Here is a 23,095-nt window from a genome sequence, read left to right as displayed (position 1 = left end):
AAATGATACCACAACAATGTAGAAGTGTTTTTGTGTTTATTAAAAAATATTAATGTCATTTTAAAAAAAATGCCTTTAACACACTAACAAAATAAACTACTGTAGGTTAAGAATTAAGAATTTCATATTAATTAAACTAAAAAGGCGATGTTTGTGGCTTATTCGGAGATTAAAAACTTAAAAATAAAAATCTTGAAGCCTGACCCTAACCCCACACTTATGCGTGACATCTTGGCCCGACCTGGCCCAAATTTCAGGTTGGGCCGGGCTCGGGCCTAAAATCTAACCTCTATGTGCAGCCTAAACTATTCAACAGTCAATATTAAGGCTTTCACTCACTTTGAGATTTACTGGTGAGCTCAAGTGTTTAGCATCTCTGTATTATTATTTTTATAGTTGGTAAACATCAAATAAATTTATTGTGTTGTGGGGGTTTAAAGTAAGATGATGTTTGGTCTTCAGTGTTTATGTGCCCATGAACTAAGGCTTAATTATTAATAGACCAACTTCACATCATAACTATGCATGCATGGAAAGTTTTGGTCAAAGATCACGGTAACTAAACTCCTGCCGTTTACATTGGTCTCGATTAGTGAACACAGAAGCTGTTCTTAAGTAAAATGTCAGTATGCCATGTCCACAATGTGCCATTAAGGACTCCTCAAATGGCACTGATGTACATTCTTGTAATTATCGTTAATGTTTTGTGAAACACACATGATGCAACATTTATATAATTGTATACCTTCCCCTCTGATAGACCAGATTCTGAAAAACATCAAATGTGGACGAAAATGAGAATTACATGTATGATAGAAATGTTCTTGATAACTCTGACTTTCAGAACTGTTTGAGTTCAGTTACTTTTCAGTGTATATATACACAGAAGACACAAGCACGCTCGTCACTTTCCCCACCCATGCTGTCCAAAACCAGCACATTGGTTTTTAATGTCTCAGCTATAAATATATACTGTAGTACTTTAAAGCAGCATACCAAAGTGCTTTACAATAAAAAGAGAGAAACAAATGTTCATCAGCTTACATCTGATCTTACTTTGATCGACAATCGACACTTTTGGCCTCAGGCTGCTAACCAAAGTTAATTCTTTCTGTTTCCACAAACTAAACCCTTGTTGACAAAAATATTTTAATTGCTTCACTTTCTAGCACTTGTAATCATCTGAAGTGTGTCTTTCTCTCGTGCCTGTTGCTTACCCTGCATGTACCATCAACCTGATCCCACAATGTAGCATCGCTAAGATGTTTTATGAATTAGCTTACTGATGAATAAATTATGTATTGTAGGTATTTTACAACCATAAACTAAACCAAAGGAAGCTGCAAAAGCCCAGGTCCCTATTAATAATGATACAGTCACAATTAAATGCACAGATCTGACCTGAATGAAACTTGGATTATTGAGTAAGCAGCCCAACACAACTTAGGAATTTTTGAAATTTCGCCAACATTTTTTTTCTTATTCCTTAAATTGCTATCTTTGCAAAGAATAACTAGATTTTTAATCACTTGCAGTAATAAATATCAAATATTCTATAAAGGGCTCCGAACAACAATGAAAAGGATTTGTTGGTGCATGTCACTCATGGCTTTACTACAGTTTGATGATGTTCAACACTTAATGTTCCATTAGGACCTGAATTGTTTTACTTCCACCACACCAGATCTGTTCAATTACTTCAGACCAATCCATATATGTAACATTTATTATAATACATATTGTTTCTGTTTGTATGGATTTTTTATCATGAGAACCTCTGATTTTACAGCAAAAACACCAAATATGCAATTATTCTGAAATAAGGTGCAAAGGGAACATATTTTGATGAGGATACTACAGCCCAAACCATGACAGAACTGATTTTATTGCATTAATATTTTGGGCACAAGGACAGTATTAAAGAAAATTAAAATAGCAGTTCTATTTCATAATATTCAGTGAGATGTCTCACTATGGGATGCACACCCTATCTGCCACCCCTCAGAAGCATTTTCTCAATCTGCCAATCCTGATTTGCTGGTGAAATGTGTCCTTTCGCCAGGGACACTCCCACCTCCTATAAAAGGAGAGAGTGGATAAACACGGCCCATTCAAACACCTTCTTCTCTCAGCTATCTCGTGTTTTTGTTTTAAAACAGTCCACAGGCGGATTTTCGGTTTCCAGTCGACGGACGCTGATAGGACTATTTTGCTTGGACCACACCAGGTCGAGAAGAAAGAAACCAGCGCTGTGCTCGGTGAGTGCTGTCTTGTTCATCATCGAAAGGTTGTGAACCCCCGAGCCTCAGCTCCGGCTGACGGCTCGCTCCAACACTGACGCCCCGGCGCATGTTGGCCTTCCTAGCGGCTCTCTCACTCCGGTGACCGTCCCACTACAAGCTCCGCACCGCAAGGTCTGGAGCTCTTGGACATCAGCACACCAGACTGTAGTCTCAGGCCCACTGCCCTCAATGCCACCGGGTCCCTGCGCACGTTGGTCTTCCCTCTGGGCTCTCACGACAGTGAGCAGCCCAGCTCCATCTCTTATACCACGGTATCCAAGCTAGCTGCCTCATGGTAGCGCAAGCTAATCCACCTGCTCTCCCTGCCTGCGTCAACATAGCGATGGAAGCTAAGGCTCCTTTCACCGAGGGAACGGGATGCTCCGGGGCTTGCCTTTGTCCATGTAGAACCTCCAGCAGAGACAAACACAAGGTCTGCTCGAACTGCCTGGGTCTGAAACATGCCTGACTGGTGGTCGAACCCCGCGGATCATGTCTGCACTTTGCAGTGTTGAGAACACACAGAGCCTCCACAGGAGGCTGGCGCACCAAGTGAGCCTGTCCGTGCAGGACCCCTACCTCCCTCCTCACGGCATTCCCGCCGCAGCGAGTGTAGAAGAAGCAGTGCACAGCGGCTGCTCAGGGTTCCAGCTGGGGCTCTCAGCTCAACCGAACTGCCGTCTCCCCACATGACGAGGACGTCCTTGTTATAGACTGCAAGGAGTATGATGAGGACTCCTCTGACCCTGTTAGTTTGGGTGTGGATGAGGAGGACGATATCTCTACAACCCCAGGTTGGGACACACTTTCCGCCACATTTGTAGCCTCTCGGGAGGAAGAGGAGGGCTCCACGTCTGTCTCCCCCTCTTCCAAGCCTGGACACGGTGTAAGCCATTAAGGAAAGAAGAAGAGCTCCATGTGCATGTACTGTACATGGTTGCAGAATCCTACTGCTGCTCAACGCAGCCATTAAGGAATGGCGTCTACGACACAGCAAAGTGGGAACTGTCGCCCCTGTGGCCAGTTTTTTTCGGGTCACGGTTTTAATTTATCAATTCTCAGTAAACAAGAGGTTTACATACATTTTTTTAAGTTTTACTGATTTTTAGAGCAACCCAAAGCAGCACAAGTTGTAATTTTGACTGAAAAAACTGCTAAATGATCCTGAATGCTTAAACTCATATAGAACTCAATGGACTAAAATGGGCTAATGACCCAGCACAGATGCACTAGAGCATGATTGGCTGCACATGTTTCTTTACGCATTCCCCCCATTGGCTCCGATAACGCCACCCTGTCTCACTGCGCAAGGACCTGCTGTCGCAGGGGAGGGGCACAATTTTCCACCAGCACAGAGCTCCTGGTGCTGTGGGCTTGGCCCCTGAGTGGCTCAATCTGTCAGCCGTGGGACTCTCACAGAGAGTGATTTCCACCATACAGAGTGCTCGAGCCTCCTCTACTAGGTTTCCTTATGATTGCATCCCCTTTCAGTGCCCGGTGGGAGTGATTTTGTCATTCCTGCAATTCCTGATTGACAAGCGCAAAGCCTTTTCCACTGTGAAAGTGTATTTGGCGGAGATTGCCGCCTGTCACATAAGCTTTGGGGACAAACCGGGGAATCAGCACCCACTGATCTGCCAGTTTATGAAGAGGGCGCGCAGGCTCCTCCCCGTGTCCAGACCACTGGTACCACCGTGGATCAGGCGGTGGTTCTGGAGGGACTTAAACGTCCTGTGTTCGAACCACTGGAGGAGGCAGGCCTGAAGTTTGCCTCTCTTAAGGCTGTTTTGTTACTGGCTCTGGCGTCAGATAAGCAGGTCAGTGACATCCATACGCTCTCAGTCCGCCCATCATTCCCTCAGCTCTTCCCGGGCGATGTGAGGATCATTCTGAAGCCCAAACCGGCCTTTGTGCCAAATGTGGTGGGCTCATGTTCTCCCATTGACCTTTTCTGCCTCACAAGATGAGCAGCGGCCTCGTGCGTTATGTCCAGTTTGTGCGATGCGCATCTATATGGACATGACAAAGTTAGTCTCCCAGGCTAATCTCAGTAAGGGGAAGCCTGTTACTAAGCAACGCCTCTCACACTGGGTTGTGGAGGCTATTACTTAGGCTTATGCGAGGGTCTGCGTCCGTCTAAGGGTCTGCGCGCATATTCGACTTGGGGTCTCGCCACATCCTGGGCTTTGTTCAGGGTAGTGTCTGTCTAGGACATCTTTGCGGTGGCGAGTTGGACCTCGTCCTTCATGTTTGCTCAAACGAGGAGAAGAGGTGTTTATTTTGAATGGGCCGTGTCTGTCCGCTAACTCCTTTTATAGGAGGTGGGAGTGTCCGTGACAAATGGACACGTTTCACCAGCCAATCAGGATTGGCAGATTGAGAAATGGCTTCTGAGGGGCTGCAGATAGGGTGTGCATCCCATAGTGAGACATCTCAGTCACATTACTCATAGAACCAGGGTTATGTAAATAACCTAAAGTTGTACACTTTGTGTACACAAATGGTCAGTCTCATGAAAATACAATGAAAATGTACTCCATGAACGTTTTTCTGACTTCCACTGCATCAGATCTTTTCAACTACTTATCCAAAGATTATGAAATGTATTATAATTTTCAAACTGTTTTTATGTTTGTATGGACTTTTTGTCATTAGAATCCCTGTTTTTTGGACAGGAAAAACACTAAATATGCAGTATTTCCAAAAATGAGGTGCAAAGTGAAATATTTGTAATGTTTTTGTTACAGCCTTGACCATTACAATAATTAATAGCAGAATTGATTTAAATGCATTATTATTTTTGACACAAGGAGAGTTTTAAAATTAACTTACTTACTCTTTATCCTCGTGTATACAAACAGTCCATCTCATAGAATTGCAATAAAAATGTAAGGACATTTTTCCTTCTCTTTGGCACATAGGACACAATGGTCTTATGTGTGAATATCAAACACAGAGGAAAGCACCTCCCTGTGTTTGGTGTTGAGTAGCTGCAGGGGGAGCTCAGCTTTGTTGGACCTCAGTGACCCACCCAGGGCCATCCTCCTCATTGTGCTGTGCCCTGAACAAACCAGCTAAAATCACCAGCCCCTGGTGGGCACACAGCTCCTTTTCACTTGAGTCTTTCCAGTCATCCACTGACCACCTCCCCTGCAGGTAGGTGAAATGCAGGATAAGTTGCAGAATTCTGGCAGTCGATTCATGTGTGGGAGACCACAGGATTTCTCCATATGGTGATCTCATTGAGAGGTCTCATTTAATGTATACTCCACTGTCTCTTCTTCATCATCATCCTCCTTTTTGTTTCCCCCAAGTTGCAGGGTCCCCCTCTGTCTGGCAATCCTTTGTGCTCCAAGATGAATCCTTACTGCTCATATTCTTCTCAGGAACATGCACGTCACTCCCCCAGGTGACTGCACACATGCAGCCATTGCCTGCTCCAAGCCAGGTTTTGACTGAAATAAAAAAAAATATTGTGATATTGAAGAAAGCCAGGTTTGTAAACAAAGTGTGTGTGTGTGTGTGTGTGTGTGTGTGTGTGTGTGTGTGTGTGTGTGTGTGTGTGTGTGTGTGTGTGTGTGTGTGTGTGTGTGTGTGTGTGTGTGTGTGTGTGTGTGTGTGTGTGTGTGTGTGTGTGTGTGTATAATCTCAGGTGAAAAGGGATCTGTTTATTTTTTCTTCTTAACCTAATTCACATTTTGTATCAGTACGGTTCTCTTTGTTATCGCTATGCATTTTGCAAGATAAGAGATCCAGGCCTTCACTGAAATTTCCCTAAAACTTGGTTTCTGTGTGGTAGGGGGTCATTATACCTGAGACATATATTCCCTTTATTTTGAAGGCATGGGCTTAGATCTATTAGGTATTAATTGAAAATGCATTATAACATGTCACAATTACAGTGTATGACAATCAATGACAGTCAATGGGGCAAATTTAATTACAAAGTATGATGCATATCTCCTTTTCTATACACTTCCAATACACCAGACTTTGGAATTAAACAAATAAACATGAAAAAACAATAGTGGCAAAATTTCATACAGCTAGCCTCTAAAATGACTGGAATATTGAAAGGCAAAATTATAAAAATACCCAAAATGTCACCTTTGGTACCACATTAACCATGGCATTTTTACAAAGACTAGTACAGTGCCCATCAGAAGTATGCATTCATGTGGGAGCATAAGGGGTATAATTGTGGGTGCAATTTTCCTGGTTTAATACGGTGGGACATGTGTATGATAAATGTGGTTGTTGTCACTTTTATAATTTTTTGTTTGGTGTATTTTTCTGTAATGTATGTTTTTTGGAGTTGTGTATTTTTGTATAATTATTGTTTTTGTTGCCATTGTAGTGTGATTCAGGAGTCATTTTGTGTATTTGTTGTGTAAATATGTAGTTTTGTGTATTTTTTGTATAAAAATTTAGTTTTGTGTATTTTGAGCCATTTTCATTTTTTGTTGTATTTTTCTGTAATGTATGTTTTTGAAGTCATCATTATGCGTATTTTTTTAACTTTCAGTTGTCTTTTTGTGCATTTTTTGTATAATTATTGTGTTTTGTTGCCATTGTAGTGGTATTCTGGAGTCATTTTGTGTATAAATATTGTTTAGTTTTTTGTTTTATTTTACTAATTTAGTATATTTTTATTATAAATAGTGTGCGTGCGTGTGTCTACATCCATATAGTACAGTGCCCGTTGGAAGTTTGCGTTCATGTGGGAGCATAAGTACAGTTGTCAATATATTTGAAGGTTGGATGTACAAAGAGGTGTACCTACTCTGTTATAAAGGGGTTTATTTGCGAGTGCAAAGTAAAATAGCGTGTGTGATTTCCCTGGTTTAATTTTATGGGACATGTGCATGATAAATGTGTTTGTTGTTTTTTATACTAATTTTTATTTATTTTTTTTGTTTAATATATTTTTCTGTAATGTATGTTTTTTGGAGTAATTTTGCGTGTTTTTGGAGCATTTTTGTATATTTTTATGCATTTCTGTTGTAATTTTGTGTACTTTTGTATAAATATTTTTTGTTTTATTTTACTCATTTAGTATATTTTTATTAGTGGCACAGCCACTGCTCACAGTCATGAGACAAAGGAGGAAGTGAAGTCCATGACCGGAGATTTAAAGGAAGTTTGGAATCACGGGAATAATATTAAATAACCATGAAATATTAACTTTAATGACTTTTAGCGGTACAAAAACGTTTTTAATATTGACCTTTTTATTTTTTTAACCCAAACAACCTGCGACACGGTACGTCATCAACCCGGAAATAGCGCGCTCATTACCACGTTCTTACCGAGGGAGCCGTAATTATAAAATTAATGTTTTGACCGTTTTGCTTCACCAAATTACTCCAAAATGACAGATGCACACATTTGGAAGCCGTCGACTAAGTTTCAGGTCGAACTTACACTGTGTCGGGGAGATATTTGCTCCACACACACGCACACAGACATTCCTTGCTTTTATAGGTAGATGTGAGGACTGATTATAACCACTGACAGGTGAAATATGTGAACATACAAAGCCGTGTTAATAGTGTAGCAGCACACAGAGCCCACAGGGAGTTCCTGTGATAGTGTAAACCAGTGGAACCAGCATCAGGTAAACGTGTTGGTTGTGTCGATTGGGGCAGCTGGAGCTGAACAGGCTTCAGTGAACCAGTGAGATAATTGGAGAGACCATTGACACCAGTAAGTGAGCGGCGTCCTCAGGAAATCTCGTTGGATTCTGCGTTCACACTTTCAGCACAAAAACTCTTTCCATCAGGGAGTCGTTTCTCTGTCTTTTCCTCATTGTGTTTTCTCACCTGGCATTCACCAAACAGACATTGACACAAAGCCAAATGTAACATTAACTCTCTGTGACGTAAGTGGAGAAGGCTTTTATTTCTTTAACTGCTAATTAAAATGAGATCCTTGCTGACAATTCTTTGACATGTCCAGTATTTTGGCATACGTGCAGACTATAACTATATCCTTTGAGAGGAACAAATCCATCTCTGGAGCAACAGTGAAACCTGCACATATCCAGGCATTTCCTCTCTTCAGATTTCTTAAATCATTATCTTGGCCTGTTTTCACAGCAGTCTTCATGCCCAGGGCGAGCAGATTGAGATGGAAACACAAACTAAATCACTTGAAAGAAGTTGTTTATCTTGTGCCAGAGTCTTTGGAAAGTGATTTTGCTCCTGACATTAGTTGCCCGACAGGGAATGTGGAGCACAGCTGCTGTCTTTTAGTCGACTTGATAATAGAGGCGGTAAATGTCTAGTCGTGATGTGTAGAAAATGCTGTCAGATCCCGCCGTCATCCCAGCATGCTGAGTGTGGCAGGGATTAGTCGGGGCCAGTGACTGTAGTGAAGGAAAGAGGCAGTAAGACGTTCAGCTGAACAAACTTATCGTTGTGTCAACAAGATTAGTGACTGTGGGTTTGTTGGCTCTCTTAAGGCTGGTGTTCTTTTTACAGATGTTGCCATTTGTTGATGAAATTGGAGCTGTTTCTGAAACAAACTCAATGCTATTCATGCAGTGTAGGCATGTTTTCCCTGAGCTGTACTGAACTTCATACATATACTGTAGGACTTATGGTGTGTATGATTTTTTTTTTTCAAAGGTGATTCTTGCAGTTTAATTTCTTCACTGTCTGAAGGACGGATTGGCAGCACCTGATATTAAAGCAGAGCACACAGAGAGCGTAAACCTCTGCCAAATGCCAAATATCCTCCGACAGATGTTCACAGGATCAGTGATTCTGATCTGGTACCATGATCATTCATACATTTAATACATTAATAAAATACAGTAGGTGTAAATGTATGGGCATCCCCATTTTTTGAAAAATCACAATGAAATGCACATCTCGATGGAACTTTTTTGAAGTAATTAAGCAACTAATCCGACATAAGTGATTCAACTTTCATAAAGATCGGTCAATTACAAACCAAGATATGAAGTTTTTTCAAACTGATCCAGAATCAATATATTGATCCAGATCACCTTCAAAATGTTATGTAATCATTATCTTTCATAGCTTTGGTTTTGGTTAAGATTTTGTCAAAATGCGTACTTTTGTCGTGCTCCTGCTAATAGATAATCAAACATTATTGCATTTTTTTTATAAATATTACCTCTTTGGTGGAGTGTTCTGGTTCTGTTCTGGGCTCACAGAACTTTAGTGCTTTCTGGCAAACCAGCCTGTGTAAAAGAACAATTGAGTGAAAACAAAATGGGAGGGTGTGATTGTGTTTTACTCAGACAGATGGAACACAGCACTGAGAAAATGGAGAAGCGCAAACATTTTTGCAGCTTAGCTCCAAGCTCAAACCTGGCACAGTGTATCAGATGGAAACAGTAATGCTTGATACAATAGATTGTACAGGTCAAATAAACTTGAAATGTGATATTTTATTTCATGCAGAAACCTAGTATGCGTCATGTTGATGATAAGCATATTTGTCAAGTCTCACGTTTTAGCTGGGAAACTACCTTAATTTACCCCTGTTTGCCACCATCCGCCAATCACAAGCCCCACAGATATACACTGCTTCCAATCATATTAAAGGATGTAAAATCTTTAACAAATGTGTCTAATAAGTAATTAGTGAATACCAGAGAAACACATGAGTGAGCATGAGAAATTAAAAGAATATATGTAATGAAAATAAAATGTAAATGTCTAATTTAAAAACAAGCAACATTAATCTAACAGTAAATGTGCAACGTGTTGACTTGTATATGAACTGTAAGTATATTAAATGAACAACTGTGCTTCATATAAAGGCTCAGTTGGATGGATTTCTGAGTGTGTCCTAACCCTGACCTCTCCCCAAACAAACCACACTCCTTACAGGAGAAAATTTGAATCAGCAAATTAAACCCAGATTTGTCTTTCTGGTCAGATAGTCAGGTTTTATTGTTTTTTTTTGTTTTTTTTTTTACTTGTTTAGGGGTCAAATAAGCCTGAAATATTGGGGTTCAATTATTCCCGCCCCTCAAACTCATTTTATGACACCATTTTCAAAATGGCCGTCTCCAGGTGGAATATCCCACATACTGTATCATACAGTATAATCATAAATTTGTTGTCTAAACCTATGTTGTTGAATATAAGTAATATCATGGTATATATTAAAATTATTATGGCGTGTCTTCCATCTTCAAAATACAATATGGCCACCACAATATGAAATCTTCCATTGTTTTCAATTAACGAGTGCTGTGATGGATATATTTGTCTAGAATTTAGTTTTTGACTACACTCAATAACCTATAGTGATGTTCAGGTTTATCTCTAATGATTTACATTTATATATTAACAAATTGATAGCTATTCTAACATTTCCACATGGTTGAATGTTAATTCTTCATATACAGTGCATACATTCAATGTATAAATCTATACAAAATGTAACAATTCCTTGCATACAGCTCTTCAGAAATTTTTTCAGGTTATCAGTTTTAAATGTGATTAAGTTGTTTTTTTTTTTTTCAGAACAACTACTTACAACTTACAACTACTAGTAGATTCCGCTGCTAAATGAAGGATTTTTATATTTAGTTAATTTATTAATTTTATATAATTATGTTCATAATCTTTATCATAATCAACATGTAGGATATGATGATTTTTCACCATTGCAAGTGGGCATGCATATTTCTCCTTTTTGACTTTTGTAGCTGGTAAGAAGAGTAAGAACATCTTAGGAGTGCATCATTTCTCTGGAGCTGAAGCAAATTTGTAGGAATAATTAAGGAAAGATTTCTGTCTGATATCCAGGCTAAGGAATGATGGGTGGGAGCATACATGAAGTTGGCCAATGATGATCCAGCTATTAAATGCTTCCAGGACCTCAGCGTTGATCAAATACCACAACAACTGAATGATGAAGATCTGCCACCTCAGGTGAACGCCTTGGATGCATTTGTATGCCATGTGTACTCCTCATCTGGCCTGACAGCAATTCCAACTTTGAGGTGGCAAATCTTCATGTCCAAACATCTGCTGCTACACCTAATGAGGGCCAACTACATGGCAATGTGAGACAAAACCTACCTTATCAGGTGCCCAAACCTCCCACTGGTTGAACAACAATGAGCTCACCAAATGTGGATATAAATCAAACTGCAATGGATTTAGATGCAGTTGCTTTAAACATGCCTGCCTTGCACCCCTCTTATGCAAGTGCTTCAAAACAGTATGTGACAACCAAACCAGGGATTACCATGACCTGGAGGATGATGATGAGTGACAGTGGAATCAGAGACTGGTGATGATATACAGTAGGTGGAATCAGCACGTGTGATGGAATGCATAATGTGTATGTGGCATTGTATGAATTATTGGAGATTAGGAGTAGAGTTTAGATTCTTGGCCCGAGCCCGACCCAAGTTCAGGCCGGGCTCGGGCTTCATTTTCCCGCTCAGCTGTCGGGCCGGGCCGGACTCGGGCTTCATTTTTCTTTTTCTTTTTTAAATCTCTACTACAATAATATTATTTTTCAATAAACACAAAAACACTTCTATATTGTTGCGGTATCATTTCTAAGGTGATTTCTGCTAGTAGTGGGACGAGATATTGCCGGCGTTGCGTTTAGTTGTTCAGCGTTCACATTCAATGAATATTATTTGTTGATTTTGCTCATTCCTCACCTGCTGCTGGAGCGCAGGAAACAAATATGATGGCGTGCTACAATCAGGTCTGCGCTCCACGCACGGGCCGTCCGGTCTGGTCTGCATACTGTAACGAACTGGGTCCTATGTTCTGGGTATGTTCCACTTCATTTCAGTGGTTAACTGATGCTGAGATTTCCCATGGCAGAGAAGGCATCATGGTTAAGTGGTTACAGCTTTCTCTGCCAATGTGTGTCTTTGTTTACATGTGTTCTGAGTGTTGATTGGCTGGGAGGCTGGGGAAAGGACGGGCGTAAATGGGGAAAAGACTAGTGAACAATTCTGTTCCCACGGTAGTGTGTGTGTTTATTTTTGGCTTGTTACTACGACCTCCATTAAAGCCTGTAAAACTGTGATAACGGCTCTTGTCACGTCATTACAATACCTTTTAGGCTGTGGTGGTGTGTGCCCCCCCCCCCTCTCCTCGAGGTACCGCGCTATTAATCTACCGGCTGCTATACATTCAATAAAAAGATGATTTACGTTGGGATTGCTTCGGGCTCGGGCCTACAATTTAAGTTAATGGGTCAGCTTGGGCTGGATTTTTTTTGGGTCCGATCTAAATTCTAATTAGGATTAGGCTGGTGATATTCTAGAATAGAACACATCATATTGAATATAACTGTAGTGAGTATGTATTTGTGTTCTGATTTGGTAGCTCTCCATTGTAATATTCCATTCATTTTATTTGATGTATATATTTAAAACTGTTTTTGTGACATATTGAGCAGTTTAAAATCATACCATATCTTTGTTATTGTGGTTTAATTAATATGAAAGAGAAGGTGGAAACCAGAAAACCAGTCAGTATCTGGTGCAACCACCATTTCCCTCACGCAGTGCAATACATCTCCATGACATAGAGTTGATCAGGTTGTTGATTGTTGCCTGTAGAATGTTGGTCCACTCCTCTTCAATGGCTGTGTAAAGTTGCTGGATATTGGCAGGAACTGGAACATGCTGTTGTATATGCTGATCCAGAGTATCCCAAACATGCTCAATGGTTGACATGTCTAGTGAGTATGCTGGCCATTCAAGAACTGGGATGTTTTCATATTCCAAGAATTGTGTACAGATCTTTGCAACATGGGGCTGTGCATTATCATGCTGCAACATGAGGTGATGGTCGCGGATCAATGGCACAACAATGGACCTCAGGATCTCATCACGGTATCTCTGGACATTCAAAATGCCATCAATAAAATGCTACTGTGTTTGTTGTCCATAAGATACGACTGCCTATACCATAATCCCACCGCCACCATGGGCCACTCGATCTACAACGTTGACATAAGAAAACCGCTCACCCACACACGCCACACACGTTGTCAGTGAAAACCGGGATTCATCTGTGAAGAGCACACCTCTCCAATGTGAGCATTTGCCAACTCAAGTCGGTTCCGACAACGAACTGCAGTCAGGTTGAGACCCCAATGAGGATGATGAGACTGCAGATGAGCATCCCTAAGACATTTGTGCAGAAATTCTTTGTTTATGCAAACCTATTGTTGCAGCAGCTGTCTGGGTGGCTGGTCTCAGAAGATCACGGAGGTGAACAGGCTAGATGTGGAGGTCCTGGACTTGTGTGGTTACACGTGGTCTGCGGTTGTGAGGCTGGTTGGATGTACATCCAAATTTTCTGAAACACCTTTAGAGACAGCTTATGATGGAGAAAGGAACATTCAATTTACAGGCAACAGCTCTGGGGGACACTCCTGCAGTCAGCATGCTAATTGCACGCTCCCTCAGAACTTGCGACATCTGTGGCATTGTGCTGTGTGATGAAACTGAAATTTTTTAGAGTGGCCTTTTATTGTGGCCACCCTGAGGCACACCTGTGCAATAATCATGCTGTCTAATCAGCATCTTGTTATGCCACACCTGTGAGGTGGGATGGATTATATCTGCAAAGGAGAAGTGCACACTAACACAGATTTAGACAGATTTGTGAACAATATTTTGTATATATAGAACATGTTTTAGTTCAGCTCATGATAAATGGGATTTAAAAAAAAAAGTGTTGTGTTTATATTTTTGTTCAGTACATTACATGCAGCTGTATTGCCATACATGATTATGTCAAAAAAGGAATGCTTTGTAATTGTATAAGGTTTGACAATGTGTCAACTGAAAATACTTTTCCAATACCAAATTCCTAATGTTTAATAAATGGTTTTCATTTCAGATGGAGTTTTTGCACAGTAGACATTCTAGTTCTGCCCTGCTGCCTGATTCCAAACACTGGTATAAGTACTTCACTTGGTACTGTAAATGATTAACGATAATTGATCATAGCTGTAAAGATAAAATCTACATTCTGTAAGAAAATAACTTATCGCATTCAAAACGGATTAAATGGATTTGCAAAGTTTTGTTAAATCATGTATACTTTACATACTGTACATGGTATGTGAAGGACTTTCAGCCATTTTGGCATTTTAAAATAGCCAATATCTTAATATGTAAATGAAAATCAGGAGCGATGAACGTGAATTTCACTGGGTTATTGACTAATATGTATAACCATCCAGGCACTCATAGATGAAAAAACATATTAAATTTCATATTTTCTTGCAGCCATATTGGATTTTCAAGATGCAGCCATCTTGAAAATCCACACTCCATTATCACTTCAAGATATACCAGGACATTTCTCATAATCAAAAACATAGGGTTAGACACGCAGTTTCTGATTGTGTGTAACTTAGATAAGTCAATATGTGACATATTCAACTTGGAGGCAGCCATTTTGAAAATAGTGACATAATATGGGGTCAAGGAGTGGGAAAAATTGAACCCCAATATTTCTGTCTTATTTGAACACCAACTAAGCCAAAAAAAACTATAAAATCAATTTTGGCAACAAAAATGGCATTCCGCACCAGACTAAGACTTCATTTGAAATACAATTATTGAGATTTATATCGTATATCACCATTTTGAGAACAAATATGGAGATATGAGTTTTGTTCCATATCACATATTGCCCAGCCCTAGTAGGAATATTTACAGGACTTCAATATCAACAAAGGTAGATCTACCAGATTGTAATCACCTAATTGTAATTAGTAGGTGGTTGACAAGTTGACAAATCCAAAACTTGACAGGTATGGATAAGTAGGAAATTGTATGTAAAAGTACAAGTTAAATTAAATGTGTGGAAGGTGGAGCTAAAGCATTGGCAGACCCAGACTACCTTTGGAGCCTTGATCAAAGCTGCCAGCTCAGATTTGGGATGGGATGTGTTTTTAATGAAGTCTCTGACTTTGTTCACTAACTGTAACAAACTAACATCATCTTAACCAGATGCAGCAGCTGTTTGTAATTTGACATCAGGCTCGGCACCTGGCATTGAAAATACATCTGCACACGCTGGATGACAAGTGATTAAGTGAGACTAGAGAAGCTGTCAAGGACATAAGACCATTCATGAATGAACATGAAGAACGTTATTCTCTCTTTGTTTGAGCTCTATCAGAGAGTAAAGGAAGTGACGGCAGTAAATTAAATGTCAACCCAGGTTGAAAGCTGAGCCGTTGTCATGGCCTGCCGGGAGGTGTGTGTTTTATTTAGAGTTCAGCAGTTGGCTTCTCTTCAGTTGTGTTTACCGGTGATTCTGTCCTAGTTTTTGTTCAGGTCTTTGTTCTGTGGTCGGATGTGTTGTGTCACTCCTTTGTGTGTGTGTTGTTTCGATGAGCTGCTCTTTAACTCACCCATTCGTGTTTTTTTTTTTTTTTTTTTTACAAACTGATGATTAGCTTCCAGTACAACTGGGCTTCCCTATAATGATTTCCTTGTTTAATAAAACGTGTCAGCAGGTCGTCACAGGCACTTCTTTCAACAGGAGAAAAAAACTAATTAACATTGGGTGAAGACATTGGTTTCTTCTCATTTCTGCATTGACTCTTAGGGAGTACTTTCAGACCTCATTAACATCCCGTAATAACCAGCCACAAGCCAAATAAAACAAATGTTAACATGAGCCGTTTTTTGCATGCAAAAGGACCATTTTGGGAACATAACAGTCTGAAGTTTCTATCAAAAGCCAAACATTTTCTGTGTGTTATTAAACATTTAAAATGGAAATAACCTTAAAATCATCACATTTACTTATAAGTCTTTGATTAAAAGGTAAAAACTAAGCAGTTAACATGTTTCAAAAATAAACATTACATAGCCTAATTATGGGCTAATTATAATTCATTTAATGATCCAAGTCTCAAGTATGAAATCGTACATCCGAATAATCACCACATTTTGCAGAGGTCCAGTCCTAAATCAGATTGCCTTCAGTGCAAAAACAGGCCAATCATCACTAAAGGTGGCGCTACAGCAAGCCTCTAAAATCAACAAATCAACCATATGTGCAACTTTCACCAAAATGTTGCCGCGATACTGAAGAAATATTTGTATATTTAAACCTATTGCAAATTATGAAGTACATTACTCCATAATTGTTGTCACATTGTACTGTAGGTGTTTGTTTTCCTGGAATCCCCCATATTGAACATTTTCCCACTTTGGGAAGCCTCAGCACTGATCATTTTGTTAATTAATTTGTATGAACACTTTTAAAACTAGTATTTTGTAATAAATACATATAAAAGCTCAATTAATTGACAGGCCTGAGTGCCTTGCATGACACATGAATTAGTTCTGTCGCACATCAAGAATGACTTCATGAAGTTAGCACTTATTTCATTGGGTGAAACTACCAAAGTGGCGTTATCAACATTAACCAGTTCTTATCTTGCCACACTAACAATTGGAGTCAATGCAAAAACAGCTTTTTAACATAATTTTTTCACTTATTGAGCAAATAAATAATGAATTCAAAACAAATTACCAACATCTCCATGCTGTCTAGATGAAAATGTGTATTTTGGGATTTTTGTCTTGACTTGATTTTTAACTGCTTTTTGAAATCTGCTTTTAAACATTAACAGCCACTGTCTTGCACACAGGTTACTCCATCCATCCCATTTATTTTCTTACCCGCTTATTCCCGTTTAACAGGGTCGCGGGGGTCTGCCGGTGCCAATCTCCGGCTCTCATAGGGCGCTTGGCGGGGGTACACCCTGGACCGGGCGCCAGTCCATCACAGGGCAACAGAGACACAGACAACCATTCACTCTCTCATTCACTCCTATGGACAATTTAGAGACTCCAATCAACCTTACAGTCATGTTTTTGGATTGTGGGAGGAAGCCGAAGTACCCGGAGGAAACCCACGCAGCACGGGGAGAACATGCAAACTCCACACAGGTTACTGGTTTAGCAATTAGTGAAGCTATAGGTGACATTTCTATGTGTTAATTAGCTTAGTGACAGAAGATAATCCATCATGAAATAGTTGTGGATTGATGATGTGTTTAATTAATTTATTTAGAGCTCTATTCTTCCATGTGTGGAAGTAAAAAACAGCTGCGCAGCGGCGCTGTTTTTGGCTGCGTGCTTAAGTCAGTCGCTGCACGCCTTCATCCCAGTTACACACTGTGGGTGGAGCAGCCCTGAAATGTGGGCGTTCCCATTCAAATCATGCCTTATGCGCATTCTCCCGTCTCCTTAGGTTATTTTCCTTTTACGTGCTTCTAACCCTGGAATAAGTGCAGCGCCTCGATAAGGTGAAACATTATATTGCACTAGAAATATGGACTGACTTGTAATATTGCAGAAGAGACTCCCAGACACTGTCACAGGGGTGGGTGGAGTCACACAAGCACGCCAAAGGATTGACCATAACTGTTACTAATATGTTACTAATACCAGTTCTAGTTGGGACAAAATGTGTTACATTTCATTTCACCTGTGTGTGTGTGTGTGTGTGTGTGTGTGTGTGTGTGTGTGTGTGTGTGTGTGTGTGTGTGTGTGTGTGTGTGTGTGTGTGTGTGTGTGTGTGTTTTAACACTGTGCACAATGTAAAGCCACAGTTTGCTTACACTACAAGAGTAAATATCAAGTGAAACATTAATGACAGATGATGATGATGTGATGTAATGTGCCCGGATGATGATGATGATGATGATGAAGCACTGATCAAGGAGAGAGATTTTAATTGTGACTCGGACAGAATGCATCCGATCCTCACAGTGCAATAATCTGATCAATGATCTGATCAAATTAATCTGTTATAATGTCTATCAATGAAGGCCTTTCAAATTAAAAATGAACTTTATCATTTTCATGGATTTCAATGGCATTTACAATCGTTGGGAAAACTCCATGTTCCGTGACTTCTAGACATCCCAAAAAAATGACATCAATGCCTCCTTTCCTATAGCCCGCCTTCATTCACAGACTACGCGCTTTTTGGCTCCTTACGTGCGTTGGGCGTGTCAGGAACCTGGACCAGAGAATATACAGTACGTGGGAGAGAATCACGCAACTGCAGGCGCGCAAAAAACGTTTAAGTCCAAACGGGAGAATAGACCCGTTAGTGAATAATCATTGCAGCTGCAGAATTACTTTCAAGAGCAAGAAAAAGTTTTAAACATATGCACCACTGAGCAGTTTTTTGCTTATTAACTCAGTGACACAGAGCATCATCTCTAGTGCCAGAAATTGTGAGTTCAAGTCTCACGAAACCAGCTGAGAAATGGGACAACTGTCATCTGATCAAGAGGTTGTGGGTTCGATCCCAAGAAATCTAAGAATGATTAAGTACTAAGATGCTTAATGTTACTTGAAACACAGACAAACCTGATGGGAAAGATATGACAACAAATGAGCATCAATTCAGTGTTCAAGCTATATAATGAAGGAGGTAATCAGGAGGATTGGGCACACCAGGTTAGAGAAAGTTACCAATAACTCATACTGACAAGTAGTAGAGTAGAGGTATAAATCTTTGCCCGAACCTGACCCCTGATTACTATCATTCTAACACAGACTTGGGTTGGGCTAAAGTGCTGTGTGGTAAATCAACCGTCAGGTAAAGTGATTTGATAAGCTCGAGGTAGACACACAAATGGATGCTGAGGAGGTGAATGGAAGGCTGTCCTTTGGCACGTGAATAAATAAAGTTAATAAAGAGTATAAAGGACTCGTCTAGCTGTGTGTGCCGTCACTGTCTCATGCGTAGAGAGCAGGTGTCTGAGTTGTGTGTTTTACAGCAGTTACCACATGCTTTACAGCAGAATAAAATAAAGCTGTGTTAAAGAAACTTGTCTCTGATCATTCTACATGTGCGCTCACAGATTTTAATAGTGTCGGGCTGAAATCGCACTCTAATCAGGATTGAAAGATATAGAAAATAGGTTTGTGAACAAATGTGTTTAAGTTAAAGCCGCTTTACACAGGTGAAGACTGACTGTAGCCCTCATAAATCAAACGTGAGAATTTACTCTCAAATGTTCTAAGTTTGTTATTCACTCCACCATAAACACTTGTTGACAAACGGTCATATGACTTGAACTATTGAAAAATTTCCGTGCTTTGCATTGTGGGATTCAGAGTCATGAACAAGACTGCAAAAGGATTTTTTTCACTTCTTTCTTTCTGTGATTTCTTGTGTTTCTTCATCAAACAAGAAAGACAGCGATTGGCTTCATGTCATTTTTGTTCTGCTTGTTTCTCTGTTCCCCATAATATGACATCATTCCGTGTTTGGCCATATTTGGCTGTTTCCGTGAATACGCCCGCCATTGTTTTGTCAATTACTGTACTATCAACATGTGAAACAGAAATGTCTCCTTGGCAGAGTTTCTTGGGGCACACTGGTATCAGTAGTGGATAAGAACAGATTTTGGATTACATAAAAACAGGTAACTGATTTAAAAACACTGAATCAATTTCTTTAAATGTTATGAGAAGTGCAGAAGGCAAAAATAGAGTGTATTCAGAAATAGAGTCGGGACATTTAAAGAAATCAGTAGCTCATCAGAGGAGAGTTATATGTGATATCAGTCCAATGCTTTTTTTAAAGTGTGCTTTTCTCAGACGTGAGAGTTTGACCCTCAGATATTTGAATCAGACACTGTGTGTCTGATTTGACTGACTTGAATGTAGATTTTTGCCTTTACATCTTTATAGCACAGCACCTAATTAAATGTAAATGAGGAAAGATGTGGACACACATTTCTCCTGCAAGTTCACTCCTAATGTAGATGAGGCACGCTTTCTAAAAGACTTCATTTAGGTCACAGTAAAACTGAGCCAATAATCAGCCTTTAAAAGCACCAAACTAAGGCAATGAAGGCGTCATCTCCCTCCATCTCATATCACGTCTCTGCCTCATCAGCCATAAAACTTGCAAACCTTTTACACATGGAAGAGTTGGATTGCAATCAGTAGTGCATAGAAAACAGGATTTTAATGGTGTAATACCTTTTAATCTCAAAGATAATAATGCAAGTGGCAGGACAGAGTGTTCCTCAGCCTGCGTAAAAGCTGCACTACACTTAGCCGCTGTGAGAGTGAACCTGACAGGACACACACACACACACACACACACACACACACACACACACACACACATGCGCACGCACGCACACACACACACACACACACAGCTTTAAAACTCTGATAGAGGCCAAAAGTCCTCACAAAGGAAGACATACCTGCCTTTCTCTGACTCCACAAAAACCTCAGAGATCATTCTGCACCATGGAAGAATGAGGAATAGTAGAAAACCTCCAAACCAGTTGAAAGATTATGTTGAAAATTAAATATCTGAAACCTTGATGATGCATCTGCTTTTCTTTGTGTTGTCATGTCATGGTTAAACAGCTCTTATATTGGCTTAAAGGGGCGGTATTATGCTATTTTTCACACATCTCCGTTTGTTCTAAGAACCCCAACAACATAGTATTTGAGATTTATTTATAACTCACCTGTTTTCCAGAGTTTTAGCACTCTGAAAAGTGACTTTCTGAGCAGGTCTAAAAACGGGCTGCGTTTTGGGGGCCTACTTATGCATATTCATGAGTGGGCGTGTCTGTAGATGCAGACTTCATGCCTCGCTTTTGCAAGGGAGATCATTGATCACCATTGTAATTTGCTTTTTGCTATCCACACACTGTTGTTATGGTTTTCAGCCAAAAAACTGCACATTAGAGTAAAACACATAGATATTTAAGCGGCTATTGTGATTGTAAGTCCATCTCAGCACTTCAGGCTGTGTGTTTATCGCAGCAGCAGCAGCAGCGGAGTAATTCAGCTGCTTCAAACACTCACTGGAGTGTTAAGCTGCTAAGTCAGTTTCTCATCTCTATTAACTACAGGAATAGTGCATTTAAAGTGACAATGTATATGTATATCACTGTAGAAAAACCATTATAAAGTGTTTTTGCATGTTACTGCCCTTTTAACTAAAAACAGTAGTTTTTTTCACTTGTGCATTTGGACGTCTCCCAGTGATCAACCACATATACAGATTTATCTGTAACTGAAGTTTGTTGAAGCATCCACAACAGGGTTTGCTTGATAGTCTCTCCTGTGCTCATCCACAACAGGGTTTGCTTGATAGTCTCTCCTGTGCTCTCCCAGGTCATGTGTGCATTTCCAGATGTTTGTAACAAAGTGGCGTCCCCTCCAAGGCTGCTTAGCATTCTGCTGTGAAGGCACTGGAATGCCTTTCAGTGCCTCCAAATCCAAAGCTGACAAAGCAAAAGATTGATGGATGTTTCCATGTTTTCTGAATCGGTTTCCAGTCTTACCTTAGTAACATGAAGGTAATTAAAAATGATATTTATAATCAACCAATGTGCTAAAGGTTTAGTAACAAATGATTGGAACTTGGTAAAAGGGTGTTATTAGGTTTACCCTGCTATATGTTTACATTGTGAAGAAACTTTCTTCCAGTTAGACAAAACACTTTGAGAGGTCGAGTTGACTTTAAAAAATGCAAAAGTTAGTTTCTGTCTGTACTTTCAGATGTATAAGTCCTGATCTAAGGGTTTATTCTCAGAGGATGATCACTGCAAACTGGAAACATAGAGGAGAATTCTATGTTCCCTTAAGCAGAAAGACAATTCATGTAAGAAACCCAGTAAGGGCTGCACACTATCCAGATCCTCCTGCTCCATGTGCTAAAGGAGTCACATTTCAATCAGTTGTGCACTTTTTATACAAGTTAGTGAAATCACAAATTCTAACTCATATCAACCCCATCCCCTTTACCCATTCACCGAAAATGTGCTGAAATTAAAGCCAATCAAACCACAGTGTCTCAATTAAAAAAATTGTGACATTCCGTTTTGCTATTAAAAAAAAAAAAATTCTTTGCTTCATTTGTTTCATCAACCTTCCACATTCTTCTGGAGAATCTCTGAATGGATAGAGGGGTTTAGAAACCATGACTTCATATATTAGATGAACAAAGCTGGATCTACTGTGAACATCTCAGTTCATTCTTTTGGAAGTGAGCACTTTGTAACCCTGTGATGGTAGAAGATTCAGGCTCAGCAATACAAAGTATTAACAAGTTATAGAAAATATGAATTAAAGCCAGGTGAAACACTAGATTGTGTAATAAAACATCAGATGAAGTTAAGCAGTCGGAATGTGCAGGATCAGTCTCCTGTCTCCGGGGGGTGGGTGGGGGGGCGGGGGCGTAATCCCGCCCTGTGACTTCGTTCCTTTATTTATTTCATGTGGTGCTGATGCTGAGGCGCTCTGAGTCTGGAGCCAGAGGACCAATCACAGCCCTGATCGCGCGCTCCATCCTTTCTCTCCACTCCACCCTCGGCGCACTCCGTCCTCGCGCCGCGGACAGGGAACATGGTCCCGTGCACCGGGGAGCCGTCACGGACGACCGTAGCAGACTTTTAAAGTCGCCATGCCGCGTTACGCCGCAGTGCTGCTGCTGCTGCTGCTGTGTCTGGTGCTGGTCGGAGAGGGCAGGAAGCACAGGAGCCGCAAAAAGCGCTGGTCTGCGCCCACGGAGCCGCATAAACCGGGGAAGTAAGTCCTGTCTTATCCAACGGGCTGTGAACTCTGACCTTCAGGGCTGCAGCTCAGAGGAAATAATGGACATGTATCTATCACTTTGAAGAGAAGCACATACACAAAAGAGAAGAAAAAATCATTATTGCTGATTGAAAGGAGAGCTCTCCTGTTGCATGATTTGGATCCGTGTCCTCTCAAACACACTCAGTGTATCAAACATCAGCTCCCAGCCCTTGGTGTG

The 23,095-nt window shown here is 40.3% G+C and overlaps 1 protein-coding gene across 2 annotated transcripts in view; it reads left to right on the top strand.

Moving 5' to 3' along the window:
- The first annotated feature begins 22,676 nt into the window (after positions 1-22,676).
- The window catches only part of LOC114457968 (gamma-aminobutyric acid receptor subunit rho-2-like), a 79,559-nt gene continuing 79,140 nt past the window's right edge, over positions 22,677-23,095 (top strand). For both annotated transcript variants that reach the window (XM_028440164.1, XM_028440163.1), the window contains exon 1: positions 22,677-22,869. In XM_028440164.1, the coding sequence (XP_028295965.1) occupies positions 22,745-22,869 (125 nt within the window). In that variant the 5' untranslated portion in view covers positions 22,677-22,744. The remainder of the gene's footprint in view (positions 22,870-23,095) is intronic.

Source organism: Gouania willdenowi, chromosome 24, assembly GCF_900634775.1.
Source record: "Gouania willdenowi chromosome 24, fGouWil2.1, whole genome shotgun sequence".
In the NCBI taxonomy this organism is placed as follows: Eukaryota; Metazoa; Chordata; class Actinopteri; order Blenniiformes; family Gobiesocidae; genus Gouania; species Gouania willdenowi.
The sequence above is the reverse complement of the archived record's forward strand: the minus strand, read 5'-3'. Positions and strand labels throughout refer to the sequence as shown.